Genomic DNA, 18,668 nt, shown 5'->3' with positions numbered 1-18,668 from the left:
CTCCAACGTCAATTGGGATGAATATTTTAAAATCCAGTATCTCTTTTGTGTATTTTTTATAATACCGGTACATTCGTATCTTTCTCTGTTAGCAATCTGTTTCTTTTCAAGCAGTTTGATTTATCAGTCAAAATTCCTTTATATGTTTACCTTATAAAGACATTCTGTCAAAATGTCTTTATAGGGTAAATGGCAGGAGACAAAATCATTGTGTCTAACTCCAAACTATGTCCGGGAGAAAGACTATCTTTAAAAAACTACTTGATCGATCACCGTCAATAGTGTCCAGCTTTGCTATCTGGAGCAATGTCCTGCCGCACCACTGGTTCGATAACCGATCCCAATCAGTTCCTTCACAATTTTCTCCAACTTGATGTCGTCAGCCGATCCCAGTAAGTTCCTTCATCGTTTTCCTCAGCTTGATGTCGTCACCCGATCCCATTCGCTTCCTTCATAGTTTTCTCCAACTTGATGTGATTAGCCGATCCCAATAAGTTCTTTCACAATTTTCTCCAGCTTGATGTCGTCAGCCGATCCCAATAAGTTCCTTCACAATTTTCTCCAGCTTGATGTCGTCAGCCGATCCCAATAAGTTCCTTCACAGTTTTCTTCAGCTTGATGTCGTCAGCCGATCCCAATAAGTTCCTTCACAGTTTTCTTCAGCTTGATGTCGTCAGCCGATCCCAATAAGTTCCTTCACAGTTTTCTTCAGCTTGATGTCGTCAGCCGATCCCAATAAGTTCCTTCACAGTTTTCTTCAGCTTGATGTCGTCAGCCGATCCCAATAAGTTCCTTCACAGTTTTCTTCAGCTTGATGTCGTCAGCCGATCCCAATAAGTTCCTTCACAGTTTTCTTCAGCTTGATGTCGTCAGCCGATCCCAATAAGTTCCTTCACAGTTTTCTTCAGCTTGATGTCGTCACCCGATCCCAATAAGTTCCTTCACAGTTTTCTTCAGCTTGATGTCATCAGCCGATCCCAATCAGTTGCTTCACAATTTTATCGAACTTGACGTCATCAGCCGATTCCAACCGGTTCCTTCAAGTTTTCTGCAGCTTGATGCCCCAATCGATTCATTCACAGTTTTCTCCAGCTTGATGCCATCTTTTGATTGCTGTATGTCTTTTCTAATGGTTAAACAAAAATTTATGTTCAAGAGTTAACCATAATTTTGTGCTTTATTTCGCTAACTATGCTATGTACTGTCGTTTGTTACAGTCATAATGAAAATCTTATTCTTTGAACTTACTTAGGATCACACTAGAGGTCCTTAAAAGATTATGATATGATAATATTTACGTACGTTACTTCATATCGTAACTCTTCAACGAAAGCGAATTTTTAAACTCAAGTTTTTGTAATAGATAGCCAGATTGATTATCTCGGCAATTCGTTAATGGAGTCAATTCATTAACACTTTTACGGGTATTGGTGACTTTAACGGTGGTTATCCATGTATCTCATGTTCTATTATTGAAACAAAGGTGTATAATTGTAGAGTGCTAGAAATTATACATCGCGCCGCTAGGTGGGAGCAAATATCCTCCTTGGGTTGACATCTGCCGAACAAAATTGGAACTTAATCTATTTTCCACTTTACTGTGTTTAGCAGGAAGCCGCAGTAGCTCAGTGGGTTCGATTCCCGCTGGGAGAGCCTTTGGAATTTTAAGTGTCCTCGATGTTTCTGTATTTGTGTCCCTGTCGTTCTAGGTTACTGGAGAAACAAGTTAAATGAGTAAAATTAAGTAAAAAGCAAAAAAGTGGTAGAGCGCTTATTGGTGCATGGGGTTCTAGGTTCGATCTTATCTCATGCCAAGTGAATTTGTGGTGGACAAACACCGTGTGCGTGCGTCTTCTTGGAGTTTTCCCGTTTCCTCCCACTTTCTTCATTCCACCATTTCATTCATTTCTCATCACCGTCTCCTTTAGCCTACCCACCGTAACCGTGAGACGTAGGACTGTGTCTAAAAGTGCATAGTGCACACTTCGAGAATGCACACTCGAAGTCTACAAATGGAGTGCACACTAAATAGAATACACTTCGTCAAATTAGCTTTTGATCTGCACTTCGTTTCAGCGCTCCAGTCTGGTGGAACGTGGAACATTGATAACAAAAGAAGGGAGAATTTCGCGTAGTAGAAAAAGTTATGCTTTTTTATGTAGATGAATAACTTCTCAGTTATCGTACATATTGTCAATCTGTACGATATGTTTATCTTTAATGTAAGATAAATATTTCGTACAGATTGACAATATGGGGTAACGATAAAATGACTTAAGAGTCTCTTTTATGTATGCCAACAGCTTCAGCTTTGCCGTACCTGCAAATATTTGTCATTTCGGATCTTTCACGCGCAGATTAACAAGAATGGAGCGTAAAGGCTATATATATATACAGGGTGGGCCATTTTAATCAATCTACGGAAATATCTGAAAAATGATAAAACATAGAAGAAATGTTTGAAGTACACGTTATATATTGCTAAGGGGGAAAACCAATTCCGCCAAAAGTACCCCTCTCCACCCCCGTAAATGGGGGTAACGGGGGGTAACTTTGAAATGTCAAATGGGAACATTGGTCGAGTAATACCTCGTTCGAAAGGTCTTGGAAAACTAAGTAACGCTGTACCAGAAGTTTCATATGGAGCACCAGTTTCAAAATGGACGCCATGATATGCTGCGGAAATTCCAATACCCGTAGTATGAAAACCATGGAATGTAAATGAATGGAACAAAATTGAAATACGTAAATATCATAGGGCATATCGAATGATGTGATCCCTGTGATCCCAGCGGCTTTCCTAAAGGGGTCTTGTGAGCTAACTTCAAAATTTCAATCTCCGACCGGACAACGGTTCGGGCGTACGCTTGACCTACCCAATGATGTTTCGAAGGCAGACTCCAGGGATAGAGAATTGGTGCACTGAGTTAATGCGGATGGTCACAGTTACATTTTGATTAACTATTAGCACTCATGCCATATTGTGAGCTTGAGGGACGAAACAGTGTTATTTTCATTTATCTCTAACCGTATTCATACTTTGGGCACTAGACGTTTTCTTAGACACATTCACAATGTCTTGGCGATCATTTTGAAAACAGTGTCTCATGTCGAAAATATTCTTACAGAAGCAGTTTGATATTCATTTGTCTATGCAACGTGATGTTACTGCTTCAAGTTGCTATTTGAAATTTTCAAGTTGGCTCCGGATACCTTTCAGTGGAGTCACTCCGACAACACCTCTCGATGTGCCTTACGACAGTTACCTATTCCAGTTTTTCTTCTGTTGATTTATCTCCAATCGCTTTCATACTACGGGTACTAAACCTTTTCTCTGACACAGATACTATGTTTCGACGGCCCTTTGAGAACACTGCCATTTCACCTCAATCGTTTTCTCCTGCAAGATGTTTGATTTTGCAAGATTTATCGAACGAGGTACCACTCGACTCATGTTACTATTTGAAATCTTGAAGTTAGCCCCCAAGACCCCTTCAGAAAGACCACTGGGATCAAAGGGACCACACCATTCGATATGCGTCATGATATTTACGTATTTCAATTTTGTTCCATTCATTTACCTTCCATGGTTTTCATACTACGGGTACTGGAGTTTCCGAACTATATCATGGCGGCCATTTTGAAACTGGTGCTCCATATGAAACATCTTTTGGTACAGCGTTACTTAGTTTTCCAAGACCTTTCGAACGAGGTATTACTCGACCAATGTTCCCATTTAACATTTCAAAGTTACCCCCCGTTACCCCCATTTATGGGGGGTGGAGATGGGAATTTTTGGCGGAATTGGTTTTCCCCCTTAGCAATATATAACGTGTACTTCAAACATTTCCTCTATGTTTTATCATTTTTCAGATATTTCCGTGGATTGATTAAAATGGCCCACCCTGTATATATATATATATATATAGGGTGTTTAAGGTAAAACGTCCAGTGCTAAATAAATCCGCAACGGCTGAGAATAAAAAGATGAAACAAAAACTGACATAGGGAAATGTCACAGGGCACATCACATGGTGTTGTTGTGGTGACCCCCAGGGCCCTCCTTCAAGGAGGCCCAGGGGCCAACTTCAAATTTTCAAATGGGAACATATATTGAATCATACCTCATTCAATAGTCCTTGTAAAACGAGACAACTTTTGTAGGAAACAATTTTCGATTTGGGCCACCGTTTTCAAGATGGCCGCAAAAAATCTTGTATCAGTTTGAGGTTGGCACCTGGGCCCCCTTCACGGAGTTCCCTCAGGGTCACCATAACAACACCACTTGATAAGCTTTATCATCGTTCCCTATCTCAGTTTTTGTTTCATCTCTCTATTCTCAGCCGTTTCTGATTTAGGCCTATAAGCACTGGACGTTTTATCTGATACAGGACCCACTTTTTGCGACCATTTTGAAAACGGTGGCCCAAATCGAAAATTATTTCCTACAAAAGTTGTTTCATTTTTCAAGAACTATTGAATGAGGTATGATTCAATACATGTTCCCATTTGAAAATTTGAAGTGGCCCCTGGGCCCCTTGAAGGAGGGCCCTAGGAGTCACCACAGCAACACCGTGTGTTAATCTCTATGACGTTTTCCTATCTCAGTTTTTCTTTCATCTTGCTAATCTCAGCCGTTTCTGATTTATAAGCACTGGACCTTTTATCTGATACAGGACCCACTTTTTGCGAAAAAGTTTGAAAACGGTGGTCCAAATCGAAAATTGTTTCCTACAAAAGTTGTTTCGTTTTACAAGGACTATTGAATGAGGTATGTTTCAATACATGTTCCTATTTGAAAATTTGAAGTTGGACCCTGGGCCCCCTTGAAGGAGGGCCCTGGGGGTCACCACAACACCATGTGATGTGCCCTGTGACATTTCCCTATCTCAGGTTTTGTTTCATCTTTTTATTCTCAGCCGTTTCGGATTTATTTAGCACTGGACGTTTTATCTGAAACACCCTGTGTATATATATATATATATATATATATATATATATATATATATATATATATATATATATATATATATATATATATATGGACTAACAGGCAAGTTCGGAAAACCGGGACAGAAAGACCAAATCACTGAATCGAAGAAAATGAATGAAATGGCCAAAGTAAAAACTTAACAAGAGTAATTTGTGAAATCTTTCATAAATGTGTGGAAAGTTTTTGATCTGTATTTCACTTTTGGGCAGCTGTCAAAAATACAAAATGGACGGTAATTGGCATATTACAGTCTCTCAGAAATGCAAGAAAATATGGCAGCTTTGAAAAGAATTTGTTTAAAATCAAAACTAGAAAATTAGGCCTATCTATCTACGAATTAACATTTGCAGCTGTAGCTGTAGCTGTAGGTATAGAGAAATGAATAATCTAAATATTCATTCTTCTATGCTAAGGCTTAACATTTTAAACCATATGCTATTAAAATTTGTCGAGCAAATAGCTGCATTACCGATAGTCTGATTATCTCAATTAAGCTACATAAACCATGTAATATTTAAACACAAATGTCGTTGCTTTCTCTACACTATTTTAAATTCCATTGTATGCTCAGAGAACATAACTTAAATACGTTTGTTATTTGTGTAACAAGTTTATTTTCCACTTGTAAAATCACTAATTTGTATATTTAACACTAAATTATTATTAGATCAGTTCACCAATAAATTCCCCTCAAGAAAAATATTAAGCATATGCCTTTCAAAAATTTTATTAGGTCATTTAACGAGAAATCGTCCTGTTAAGCACATAAGTATACTAACGTATTGTACATCCTCGAACACTATGCACTATGCACTCGCAGACTTGTGAACTTTGACCTTTTGACGCACACTAGGGGACGTCAGTTCCGGAAATAAGTGTACTTCGAATGCACACTTGTATCTTTTGGACAAGGCCTTCATTTCATTTCATTTTACTGTGTTTAGCAGATTTTATTTTACTTATATGTTAATATGTTAATAATACATGTTACATGGTCGTATTTCTTTAGGTCAAATCACATATAATGTGCCGTTTCCAAGCCGTGCTCCGTCTGTGACGTGGTCCATGAAATTTCTTTTCAAACCTTGACACTGAAAATTTATTGGCTTGTCTTTTGTTAATTCACACATGACGTACCGTGCCCCGACAGCCCGCCTTGAAGAGAAACCATCCCGGTTGTGCCTTATTGGCCACGATCCTTCGGCTTCCTTCGAAGCCCACGAAACGACACGAAGTTTACCAGAAATTGGGAAATGGAGTAGAAAGCAGCAACGGCACGGCACGGCATGATATATGTGAATGGTCGCGGCCGTGGCACAGACGGAACATGCCAGGCCAACGGCATGAGCACAGCAACCTGTGTGCGAATCAATCTTTTTTCTTATCACTAATGGCATCAAGAGTACATCGGTTTCACACAGATTCAAAACACTAGTACGTCCATCAGGAATAGAATCTAATAAATCTTTGATTTAATACATATGCATGAATGGAGCAAACTTAAATATCTAGATCAATTTAAAGAGGCAATTATGTAGTAAATTATTCATCATATATACTCTCTTTAGTTTAATGTTCACGTGTCTTGTTTTAATCCTTTAGGATTTGCCATCAGTGATCAGAAAAACAGCAGAGTTTCTGGGTAAAACCCTCAGCGATAAGGATGTGACCAAACTGACCGATCATCTTAGTTTTGCCAACATGAAGAACAACCCTGCCGTGAATCGTGAACTCTTCGTGGAGAAGCTGAAAGGTCCTCAGGTCGTGAAAAACAGCGAACAAGGTTTCATCCGAAAGGGTGTGGTTGGTGACTGGAAGAACCACTTCAGCCTGGATCTGGAGGCGAGATTTGATAAATGGATTGAGGACAACATCAAAGGAACAGGATTAACGTTTGAAGAACTCTACATTAAGAGGTGATCAAGCACGAAAACGAAGCTCTGTAGTTTTTTTTATCATATTACCATATTCATGTTAGATAACAAATGCACTACATTAAAACAGACAATTTTTAATACGAACCAAAACTCTTTTTTATACTATATTAACTGTATGTCCTTATATTTCTAAAGATGTTATTGAAAGGGTAAAGTGTTTTCCATCAGTGTTGATGCTTTGTAAATAATTTTGAAATAAGAATGTGTCAATCTAATTTTGGATTTCATTATTATCATCAATATTAGCGTTAATCGTACACAATATTACGTCTTTTACAATGGTATTGGTGCCGGGTTCGATTCCTAGTGGGAACAGTAGGTCGGAAAGGTGTAAGAGCCTTTTCCAGTCTGGCATGCTGATTGAGTTTTCGCCTCGGTTTTCTCCATTTGCATCACGTAAATGTCGGGATGATACTTATCTTAAATTTTCAAGGCCACATCCTTCTTTCCCTACTTCTGCGGACTGTGTGATCTTCCAGGAACGTCATATCTCATACATGACGGGCTTAAATGGCCATAGGTGTCGAATACCCAAAAATTTAATTCCTAATTCCCCACAATGTTATTATTAGATTTTAGAAGCTCAATGTCTTATTAACCTTTAAACGCTCATTAAGGCAAGAGCTTCACCAAGGCTTTAAACCTCGAAAGCTCAGCTACTAATTAAGCTAGGGGGATAATTTTGGTATGAATGTATTCCTGAAGGATCAAGCTTTCTGCCGATATGCATTTTATGTATGTCAGGGAGAATTAAGTTCGTGTTTTTTTTTTTTTTTTGCATCAGTTTTTTGGGTGGCCAGTCCCCTCTTCGGGGGTACATTCCTAAAAATTGGTATGTGAAGCAATTAGGTAGTTCACAACATGCTAATATCCTGTATGAGTACTTGTTGCTTATATAGGGGAGAAAGAGGACAAAGTTCGCCAGTGTTTTGAGTTTCAGTTTTTTACGTAAATTACATTTATTTTCAGGACAGTTCCATATATGACAATATATCTTTTCACTGAATTGGTCTAGAAGCTTAATTCTTGTTGCTGTATATGACGTGTGCAACTAAAATGATAACACAGCCACACACAAAAAGATAAAAGTTCTGTGCAGTGGGCCTCCAGGGAATAAATTCTATGTATTTTGTTAACAGAATCCAAATTTCGAAACCTTAGGACCATTGACCGTGTCAATTTTGTTTCATGGGCAAAATGCTTGTGACCTCCCTATTCAAAATCGCTCAAGTTTTTCGCACATAAAAAACTGAGACAGTCTATCGTCCTGGGGTTCTGAAATTTGAAAACCACACGACCATATGAAACTTTCTTCTTATAAAGGTAACAAAGAAAGTTTTGTCGCTTTTTGTGGGGGTATGTATTCAATTGACCTTCATACCTGAGTTGAGTGCGAATGGAGATATGTCCGGAAGACCAACACATGTACAAAATGAAGATATTAACGTAGCAATTGAGGCGAATAGTAGCCAGAAATGTGAGGAACTGGGACTACATTCAGTGTGAGTGAAGAAACCATTTGGCAATACCTCCATCAACTTGGGAAGCTACAAGAGGGGTCGATGACTCCCGCACGATTTGACTCCGTGCCAGAAGGCAACGCGAGCATACACTTGTGTTCCTTTGCTGTCTAGTCTGAGAAAGGAGCCATTTATGGACAGGGTGTTGACATGTGATGAGAAGTAGATCCTGTACGAATCTCCACGGCGTCATCATTGGTAAGCATCCCATGAATCGGTTCCAAACCATCGAAACCAGCACTGCACCAGAAGAAGGTCTTCATGTGTGTTTAATGGACTGCTCACAGGATCGTGCATCGCGAACTACTACCAGCTGATCAGAGCATCAATGCAACTGTGTACTGTCAGCAATTAAGCTGCGTTCAAGAAAAACTCAAAACTCTGGAGCCAGCACTACTGAATCGCAAAGGTGTCCTCCTGTGACAGGACAACGGTAATCCCCATGTGACCAGGATGACCCGGGACACCATTCTATGTCCTGGGTGGGAAAAACTATTGCATCCTCCATCCTTCCCGGACAATCCCTAGTAGAGGTGGAAAATGCACTTGATATTTTCTTCGCTTCACGTCCCACCAAGTTCCACCTCGATGGAATCCGTTTCCTTCCAGGACGTTAGCAGAAGATCGTCGATGCTGATAAAGATATTTTTTATGTTCCAGTTACGTCTTAGGTGATATATCGATGTTCGAAAGTGGTGGGTGAAAAAGCGACAGAACTTGCTTGGTTACCTTATACTTTCATGTGAGGAATCTTTTCAGTAAATATTGTGAAAATTTTTGTAACGCCCTGTATATAGCAAACTCCTTCATGTACTATACGTATGACAGTACTACTTATTTTTTTTAACAAGCTTGTACCTCATTACTATTACTTGTAAGAATCTGACTGGAGCATATTTAGTGACTTAGCACTTGAGGGTATCTTCAATAGCATGTGTATTCGCTGACGATGGTGGATTTTCCATATAAAGCTTAACACACGCATCATATGTCTGTGTGAAAGTGATATTACGTAAGCTTGTTCATCTCCCAAGTGGTCATCACAATTTTATCTGTTCTTATCGAACGATTATATGGCGCTTATCATAAGAGGTATTCGAAAAGGTGCCGCACACAAGTAGGCTAACTGACATCACTTGGACTTCATTACCTAATATGTCTCTTAAATTGTCACGAACATGTGAAAGAGTTAATCAAGAAAATAACACAATAATAATCTGCCCAATATTTGCTACTTCTTGTTCTACGGAAATTGGTGAATAAATGGGACTGAGTTTAAAAGAAAACTATTAACCAAATGGCAGCATATTTTCCCTATCTTTGCAATGTATTTTGTATGTAGCGACATATATATGGATAATGGACATCCAATGCTTCTGAATTCCCTCCGAAGCATTGGATGTCCATTATTGTCAAGGCTTATCTCCTGCCTACTTTGGACCCTCTTTAAAATCAGGGTATTACTGAAAATTCTATTTATAGCACATGTGAGAGTTACACCCTTCAGGGAATGCCATGTACACCTATTGAAGATTGACGAAATATGCACTTTTGGATTGTGTATGCGTGGCTTCCTTTACGCTGATAAGGATCACCATCCACAGTTTGTGGAATTCGAAATAGGACCTGTTGAAATTTGGATTTTTCGCGATTTTGGACAGCCCTAGCTCTGAAACTATGCACTTTTCACCATAGGTCCATATGAACTTTTTCTCTTATTTTGATGTAAGGAATCGCCTCTTACAGTTTGTCGGCATAGTTCATTAACACTCTGTGTATATATATATATATATATATATATATATATATATATATATATATATATATATATATATATATATATATATATATATATATATAAATCAAGAGATCAATACTTAATCCTGTTCCAGAACAAATTGAATCATTGATTAGGTAATAATCCGAGGAACATTTTACCTTTGCTTTATAGTGAACTTTTTTTTTTTTTTTTACAATGAACTCTCAAACTATCTCCAGGCAAATCATCTGCAGTCTTTCTTTCCTTTTTTTCTTTTCTTGTTTTCTTTTGCGATATTAAATTATGGCATTAAGGAAACGTACTGTTAGAAGATAAGTTCCTTTGGGCACCGAAACTTGCCCTGGTTCACTTAGTTTTAGTGCGACATCTTCAAACTTGAATTTTGACTAGCTCAGAATTTTGTCCAATTTTTGTCCAACCAACATAAAATTGTGTACCATTCAAATAAATGAGGGAGGGCATTTCAGTATTTGGCCACTTCGATCACTGTAGTGCAGCATCTTAATTCGAAATTTACTAAAGGACCGTGGTGGCTCAGTGGTAGAGCGTTCACCACTTGTACATTGGTCCTTGGTTCGATCCCAGCTCGCGCCAAGTGAGTATGTGGTGGACAAACATCGTGTGCGTGGGTTTTTTCGGGAATCTTCCAATTTTACTCATTTCTCATCATCCCGTTTCCTTTAGCCTAGCCAACATAACCGTGGAACGTAAAAAACTTAGAGATTTTCTTCGAAATTTAATAAGCTCAGAATTTTGTCCATTTTTGTCCAACCAAGAAAAATGTGTACCATTGAAATAAACGAGGGGATGGTCATTATAAAATTTGATCACTTCATCACCTGTCGTGAGATATCTTCAAATTCGAATGGTGGTACAAATTCGAATGGTAACTAGCTTGGTGATACAAAAATCTACAAAAATAGGGAATTTCTAAGCTAGTTAAAATTCGAATTTGAAGATGTTACACTACTGGTGATCGAAATGGCTCAAATTTTGAAATGGCCCTTCTTTTGTTCATTGGAATGGTACAAAATTTTTCTTGGTTGAACAAAAATGGGCAAAAGTTGGACAAACTTCTCGAATTTGAAGATGTCGCAGTACAGGTGATCTAGGTGGACCTCTTTCGTTTATTTGAATGGTACAATTATTTTTCTTAGTTGGATAAAAATGAACAAAAATGGACAAAATTCTGAGCTAATTAAAATTCAAATTTGAAGATGTCACACTACAACTAAATGGACCCGACTGTTTGTAGTGAATCTACAATTTAATGGGAAATCTTGAGCATCGCTCATATCTATAGTCCTATCAAGGATCGAGTACGGAATTAACATGTACGCAGAATACGTATTACAATATTTGTTGAAATAATGGTACTCGTTTAACACTCAATAATTAAAACCTCTTTTTCAACAAACTTCTCCTGTTCGCGAGTTTTCTTGTGGCTGTATTGTTACTATACGTCCCTCTAGTGCATAAAACGAGTTCGATTCCCGATGAGAGCTCATGAGGTTCAGAGTCCTCATTTAAGCTAATCCATGGGCGCCCGAAGGGAAGGGCAGGGTGGGCAGATTGAAAGGGCCCCGCCCGGCTCACGAAAATGTATTTAATTTCTCAAGATTGTCTTCATACAAATAAAAAAAAAAAATACCATACGTAGCAACCAGGAATTTGAAAAAAAGAATTCTTCGGACGCCCATGAGCTAGTCCTACTCTCATGTAGCTTTGATTCTGAAAAGGAACGTTAAACCCGGGCCTTTTCTGTTCATTTCTCAGGATACTATAAGCATTGGTGACTTTAGATTTCCCCTGGGGGGACAAGGGGAGAAAGTACTGTACTGCGAAGGTATTGATAGCCTACTCTAAGCATGATTGGGGATTTGTTCCAGGGGTTACTTCGTAGCTTCGTGGAAAATCATCTCCCCTTCGGGCCACTCACTGAAATTATAACTGCCTATAAAATCATTAGGTGTATACGGTTTGCAGATGATATGGCATTTGTTGCAGAATCTGACAAGAAAGTTAATAGAATGTTAAAAAACTTGAGGAAGGGCTTTGAGGAATATAGGATGAAATTAAATGGTAGAAAGACAAAAGCCTTGGTGATTGGAACGAACGGGTCGGTGCAGTGGCGTAACTACTATGGTGCGAGACCCCGCAATGCTGAGGGCCCTTCACCCTAGCCTCCTAATAGGTCGAATCAACATGTTTTTCAGTTTTGTATTAGTCGGCAATGTTCTTCTTCCCTCCCCTTTTTTCGGCTATCTTGGGGGGCTTGATGTGTAGGTCAAGCACCGCAAATAAAAAAGAGAGAATGTCGGTTTGGTCGGCTTTTATAGCCTATATATTTTTGTCAGGCGGGAAATATTGAATCAAACTTTAAAATTAACATCTATATTAAACTATTTGACACACTAAATTCATATATCCATCGTCGTTTTACATCTTTGCGTGACACAGCATCCAAATTTTCCTTTTTGTTTCCTGCCAATGTAATTCATCTCCTGATGTTGAAACTCTAAGAAGAGCCACAAATCCTTCAAACAACTTACAGTTGTGATATTGGTTCTTCGCTTCCGATGGAAGTAATTTGCTTTCTGAAACAGTTGAAATCTGAAATAAGTGTTCAGAATTCTGTGTTTGACCTACATGGCTTTTAATTGTGAAATATAAGTCATTGGCATCTAGCTTTCCAGAAATTATTACCGCGTGTTTGTTGTTTATGACGCTCCCTGTTTTTGTCACTTCTGCAGAGAGATCGTTCTCAATTTTACATTAATATAAAACTATGTGAGAAGCAGAATGGGCCAAAAAATAGCTTAAGTAATCTAGCACTGCTCTCAATAAATGCGGACGAAGCTAAAAATAAATGGATGTACGGAAGTCAGTAAAGGATTTTGCTGACAGGAAAGCAAAAAGGAAACCATTCAATTAATTTCTGCTACTCTTCATGAAGACTAACGTCATTGACTGCAAAGAACTAAAGTCCATCTTCCATTGTGAAATTATTGAATAAATTATATGTATAACAAAGTGGTTTCCATTTATGAATATTTAAGCCTAGTAGTTGCATACATTTAACTCATTATTCACAGATACAGGGAAGTATAGTTATTTATTATGTTATCTACCATTCCACAAAAATGTTATTAAGGTGGGGGACCTTGATATTCTCTTGCGGGGGGTTTAAAATGTAGTTACGCCACTGGGTTGGTGTCAAGTATAAAAGTAGGAGGGGGAAATAGAACAGGTGACTAGTTTTCGATATCTATGTTGTATTATTAGTGATAATATGAAGTGGGAACGGGAAATAAAAGCGAGGATAGGAATGACGAAAGAAGCCTTTGGGAGGTAGAAAATACTATTTTGTGGGACCTTCAATAGAGAATTGAGAAAAAAAATCATAAAATGCTTCGTGTGCAGTGTTGTACTGTATGGGTCAGAAACACGGACATTATGCAAGAAAGATTACAAACAACTGGAAGCTTTCGAAATGTGGGTGTAAAGAAGAATGGAGAGAATTAGATGGGTCGAGTGGAAAACGAATGAGAGGGTGCTAGAAATGGTTAGAGGGAAAAGAACAATTTTAGATATTATTAAGAAGAGGAAGAGAGACTGGTTGAGAAATAGGATAAGAAGGAACTGTATCATTAGAGACGTGCTAGAAAAAAAAAATGAAATGAAATCTTGAATTTTTACGTTCCACGGTTATGCCGATTAGGCTAAAAGAGACGGTGATGATGAGAGATGAGTGAAATGGTGGAATGAAGAAAGTGGGAGGAAACGGGAGAACCCCGAGAAAACCCACGAGCACGGTGCTTGTCCACCACAAAGTCCACACGACGCGAGCTGGGATCGAACCAGGGACCCCAAACATCGGAGGGTCTACCACTGAGCCACCGCGCCCCCAGGACATGCTAGATGGTACGGTGGTAGTAAAGGGAGGGAGAGGGAGAATGAAACTTCAGTTAATGGACGATATCAAAAGAGAAAAAATCGTACGTGAAGACGAACAGGTTAGCGGAAGACCGTGGAGCATGGAAGCTTCTCAGTTGCAGCAAGTAACCTACCAATAATGGCAAAATACCTATGATGATGATGATGATAAAATCATTATCTTTAGAATTAACTTTCTTTGAAACAGTTTGTTATATTTAAAAGCATACGTAATATTACTATCTCCAAATATCTATTTATAGAAAGCAGAAACATTTCTTGACGCAATCAACTGTCACTCATACGCATAGTTCATGTGGGACGTTCAACCATCACCTATCACCTGACATTAACAGATAAACCCTCCATTATTTTCCTATGTCTCTCAAACTACAAAACTAGAGATGATATAAAAAGTTACAGCTTCAAATGAAATAAAATTATTTCTGATTTCTTGGCCATAAGGTTTTCTAAGCTACAAAAAAATTGCATAAATCATTCTAGGCCTCAATAGAAGTTCATATATAAAATGATATTATTACATTCAACATTCATTTCCTATATAGAATGCACAAGCAATTAACGAAAGAAAATTGAACAGTGCCTACAACTTCCTGGTTCAATCCTGAGTCGTCATAATATATGAATGTTTTAGGGAACAACACATCTGCGACTTCCTTGGGGCTTTATCTACTCTCGATCCATACCTTTTTTCATTCTACTTGTAATATCTTTGTCATTCAATTTCATTCACCACTGCCCTCTTTATCTACTCTCGATCCATACCTTTTTTCATTCTACTTGTAATATCTTTGTCATTCAATTTCATTCACCACTGCCCTCTTTATCTACTCTCGATCCATACCTTTTTTCATTCTACTTGTAATATCTTTGTCATTCAATTTCATTCACCACTGCCCTCTTTATCTACTCTCGATCCATACCTTTTTTCATTCTACTTGTAATATCTTTGTCATCCAATTTCATTCACCATTGCCCTCTTTAGCCTAAAGAATATAGCTGTGCGATATTAAAACTAGAAACTTTTATAACTATAAAGGTAACCAAGAAAGTTCTGTCGCTTTTTCACCCACCACATTCGAACATCGATATGTCACCTAACACGTACCTGGAAGATTAAAAATAGTCCCCATCAGCATCGATGATCTGCCGTTCTGGAAGACCATGGATTCCATCGCGATAGAACTTAGTGGGCCGCGAAGCGAAGAAGTTGTCAATTGCATTTTGCATATCTACTAGGGATTTGAACTGGCGTCCTCTAAGGTGGTTGTCCAAGAAATTGAACAAGTGATAATCGGACGGTGCAATGTCCGGGAAGTATGGCGGATGTAATAGTGTTTCCCATTCAAGGCGTAGAATGGTGTCCCGGGTCATCCTAGCCACGTGGAGCTTAGCGTTGTCCTGTAACAGTAGGACCCCTTTACAATCCAGAAGTGCTCGCTCCAGAGTTTAGAGTTTTTTTCTTAAACACGGCTCAACTGCTGACAGTACACAATTGCATTGATGCTCTGACCAGCTGGTAGCAGTTTCCGATGCACGATGCCGCGAGCAGTCTACCAAACACACAAGAGGACCTTCTGGTGCAGTGCTGATTTGAATAGTTTTGGAACCGGTTCATGAGATACTAACAGCGATGACGGCGCCATAGTTTCGTACAAGACCAACTTCTCATCACATTCAACATCCTGTCCAAAAATATCTTCTTCCTCAGACGTGACAGCAAAGAAATTCAAATGTCTGCTTGCGTTGCCATCTGGCACGGAATCAAATCATGTGGGACCCATCGACTCAACTTGTAGTGCTTCCCAAGTTGATGGAGGTGCTGCCGAATGGTTTCTTCACTCACACTGAATTGAAGTCCCAGTTCCTTACATGTCTGGTCACTGTTCGCCTCAATTGCTGCCTGAAGATCTTCATTTTGTACATATGTTGGTCTTCCGGCATGTGGTGTGTCTTGGAGTGTTTCGTCACCGTCCTTAAACTTGTTAAACCACCGCTACACTGGCCGAATAGTCACGACACCCTCACCAAAGGCCTGGCATATCTTCCGCCCCGCGGCGTTTGATCCCACTTTGAACTCGTACAGTATGCAAGCCCTTATGACGCTCTGTAGAGGTTCCATGTTCACTCTGTCCTTCCGCAAGTTCAAGGTGTAACTGAACTGCCATAATCAGGTGGTATGTTGGAGATACCCACACCAACAACAGATCTTCGCCTTATCTCCATTCGCATTCAACTCACGGTGTCAGGGTCAATTGAACACAGAGCTCCACAAAAAGCGATAGAACTTTCCTGGTTACCTTTATATTACAAATTAACTAAGATGTGTTTGAATGAATCCTAAAGTGAAGTTCGAGTGGGGAAAATACTTGTCTATGAGCTTTCAGATTGAGAATGGCTTGAAAAAGGAGATGCATTGTGTCCATTATTATTCAACTTTGTTCTAGAATACACTAAAGGAAAAATCGAAGATAGCAACCAGGTCAGACCTGAACGGCACTCATCAGAGTACGGCTCTCATCAGAGTAATTCTGATAGGGAATGATATGAAGAAATATAAAGAAACGCAGAAGTTTTATTAAATGCCTGCAGGGACATGGATTTAGAAATAAATGCAAAGAAAACTAAATACATGAAACTTAATTGGTTTCACGTTGCTATACCGTTGCAGAAAGGTTCGTTTGCGTAAGGCTGATTCGGAAAAATACGATTTGAATTTTACAACTCTATCCATTTACATGCAAGGATGCTAGTGGGTAAATTGAAGGGCAACGGGACTCAAATATACATTGAATGTATACCTAGGTGGAGAGCAGTGGCGGAGTAAGCATCTTGCGTCATCCCTAGGCAATTTGTGGCCGGATGCCCCTCGTCTGCCACTACTTCACCCCGTGATAAGCTGTCTACTAACTAAATTGTTCCAAATGTTGACTTTTTAAAAACATTTTGCTGCCTCTCTGAGCTCAGCGGCCCTAGGTAGTTCGCCTTGTTTGTCTAGTAGAAATTTGACGCTGATGGAGGGAATAATAAGAATACTTTTATTCATGATACATATTGTGGTGTCCTGCAAACAACCTACTTATAGAACTGTAAGATTTTGCAAACTTCGTAACTTTATTAAATGGCACACTTGACCATGAATGTTTTGAAAAATCAAGAATAGTAATATGAAATGCGGGAATTCAGGCGGTTGCCAGGTTCACCCTCTGTAAATTCCTGATAATTCATAGCAATTGTACGTTCTAAGTTATTAATATTGTTTGCTTCATATGTTTACTCCTTTTCTTTGAGTATAAAGTCGTTTCTCCAAAGTTTATGTTTCCCAAATGGTATCACACATTAGCTAAAATTGAGTGGCATTAGTCTTTCACACCTTCTGTAGGAATGATCATAGAGGGCACAGAAGAATATATATATATATATATATATATATATGTGTGTGTGTGTGTGTGTGTGTGTGTGGTATTATGAGCGTACCCAATTTTACACGACACGCTTCGCCACTGATACTGTCTAGATCCAAAACTTTTAAAAAAGATAGAAAATAGAAATGAAAAACTATGACGTACTACTTAATAATGAATACTTATCAGAAAATTCTGTCAAAGTGTTAAAAAAACATACGTTAATATTGCACATATATTTTTCATTAATAGTTAATCAAAAATAGCAAGTTACGGTTTAAAGTTTGTTGATAACTCCGTAAATGACCAAATACAATACGAAACATATGCGTAATCCAGGTGAAAGGCTTTTTATAATAATAGTTTATTTGAGTACTCAAAGTGTACAATTTAAATCATATTAAATAGAGATTTATTGATAAAATCAAATCATATCAGTTGTTCAAAAGCATTGAGATTAGATAGGTACGTTCACAGATGGACACAATAAGTATTTTTTATCAACACTTAATATCAATTTCAGTTTACAATACACGTTGTTTCGTTCTTAGTTGAACTTTATCCATACCTGATAAAAGTTTAAAACAAACTATATCTGAGGTGAGTAAATACACAGATTACGTAACAATATATATAGCCTTACAAACTAACTGGCCTGCTCCTTTTGTAAGATATGGCCCTAGAAATAAAACCTCTGACAGACCCTCTGGGTCAAAAAACAAACGAACTCTTCAGAACAAAATATGAAAACGGATTTATTGAAGTGTTACCAGATCGAACAGTGTTTCCAGCTGGATATCAAGATCAGAGTGAAAAATGTTTAAACTTCGAAGTGTTGCCAGACGATACATGGGTCATCACTCATCCTCGATCAGGTAAGTTGTAAAATAAAGTTAAATAAAATTTAAATTTTTACCGGTTGTGAATTTTCTTAAAAAAAAAAAAACTCCATTGTACATTATTGCTATAATTTAATAAATTATGTAACATTATTAACGTTCAATGGGGAGAAATGCTCAAAGATCAGATATGTAGTGTACTAAAGTTCAAATTGACTTTTTTTTAAAAAGACCAATT

At 38.3% G+C, this 18,668-nt stretch overlaps 2 protein-coding genes across 2 annotated transcripts in view; both read left to right on the top strand.

Annotated features, from left to right (window-relative positions):
* Positions 1-7,145, top strand: part of LOC145667030 (luciferin sulfotransferase-like) — a 29,774-nt gene extending 22,629 nt beyond the window's left edge. Inside the window, exon 6 of the mRNA XM_081734721.1 lies at positions 6,596-7,145. Within this exon, the coding sequence (XP_081590847.1) occupies positions 6,596-6,913 (318 nt within the window). The 3' untranslated portion in view covers positions 6,914-7,145. The remainder of the gene's footprint in view (positions 1-6,595) is intronic.
* Positions 7,146-18,228: 11,083 nt separating this feature from the next.
* Positions 18,229-18,668, top strand: part of LOC145667029 (luciferin sulfotransferase-like) — a 39,529-nt gene continuing 39,089 nt past the window's right edge. Inside the window, exon 1 of the mRNA XM_081734720.1 lies at positions 18,229-18,466. Within this exon, the coding sequence (XP_081590846.1) occupies positions 18,265-18,466 (202 nt within the window). The 5' untranslated portion in view covers positions 18,229-18,264. The remainder of the gene's footprint in view (positions 18,467-18,668) is intronic.

Source organism: Thermobia domestica, chromosome 12 (assembly GCF_964235325.1).
Source record: "Thermobia domestica chromosome 12, izTheDome1.hap1.1, whole genome shotgun sequence".
NCBI classification, from domain to species: Eukaryota; Metazoa; Arthropoda; class Insecta; order Zygentoma; family Lepismatidae; genus Thermobia; species Thermobia domestica.
This window is presented reverse-complemented; position numbering and strand designations above follow the sequence as displayed.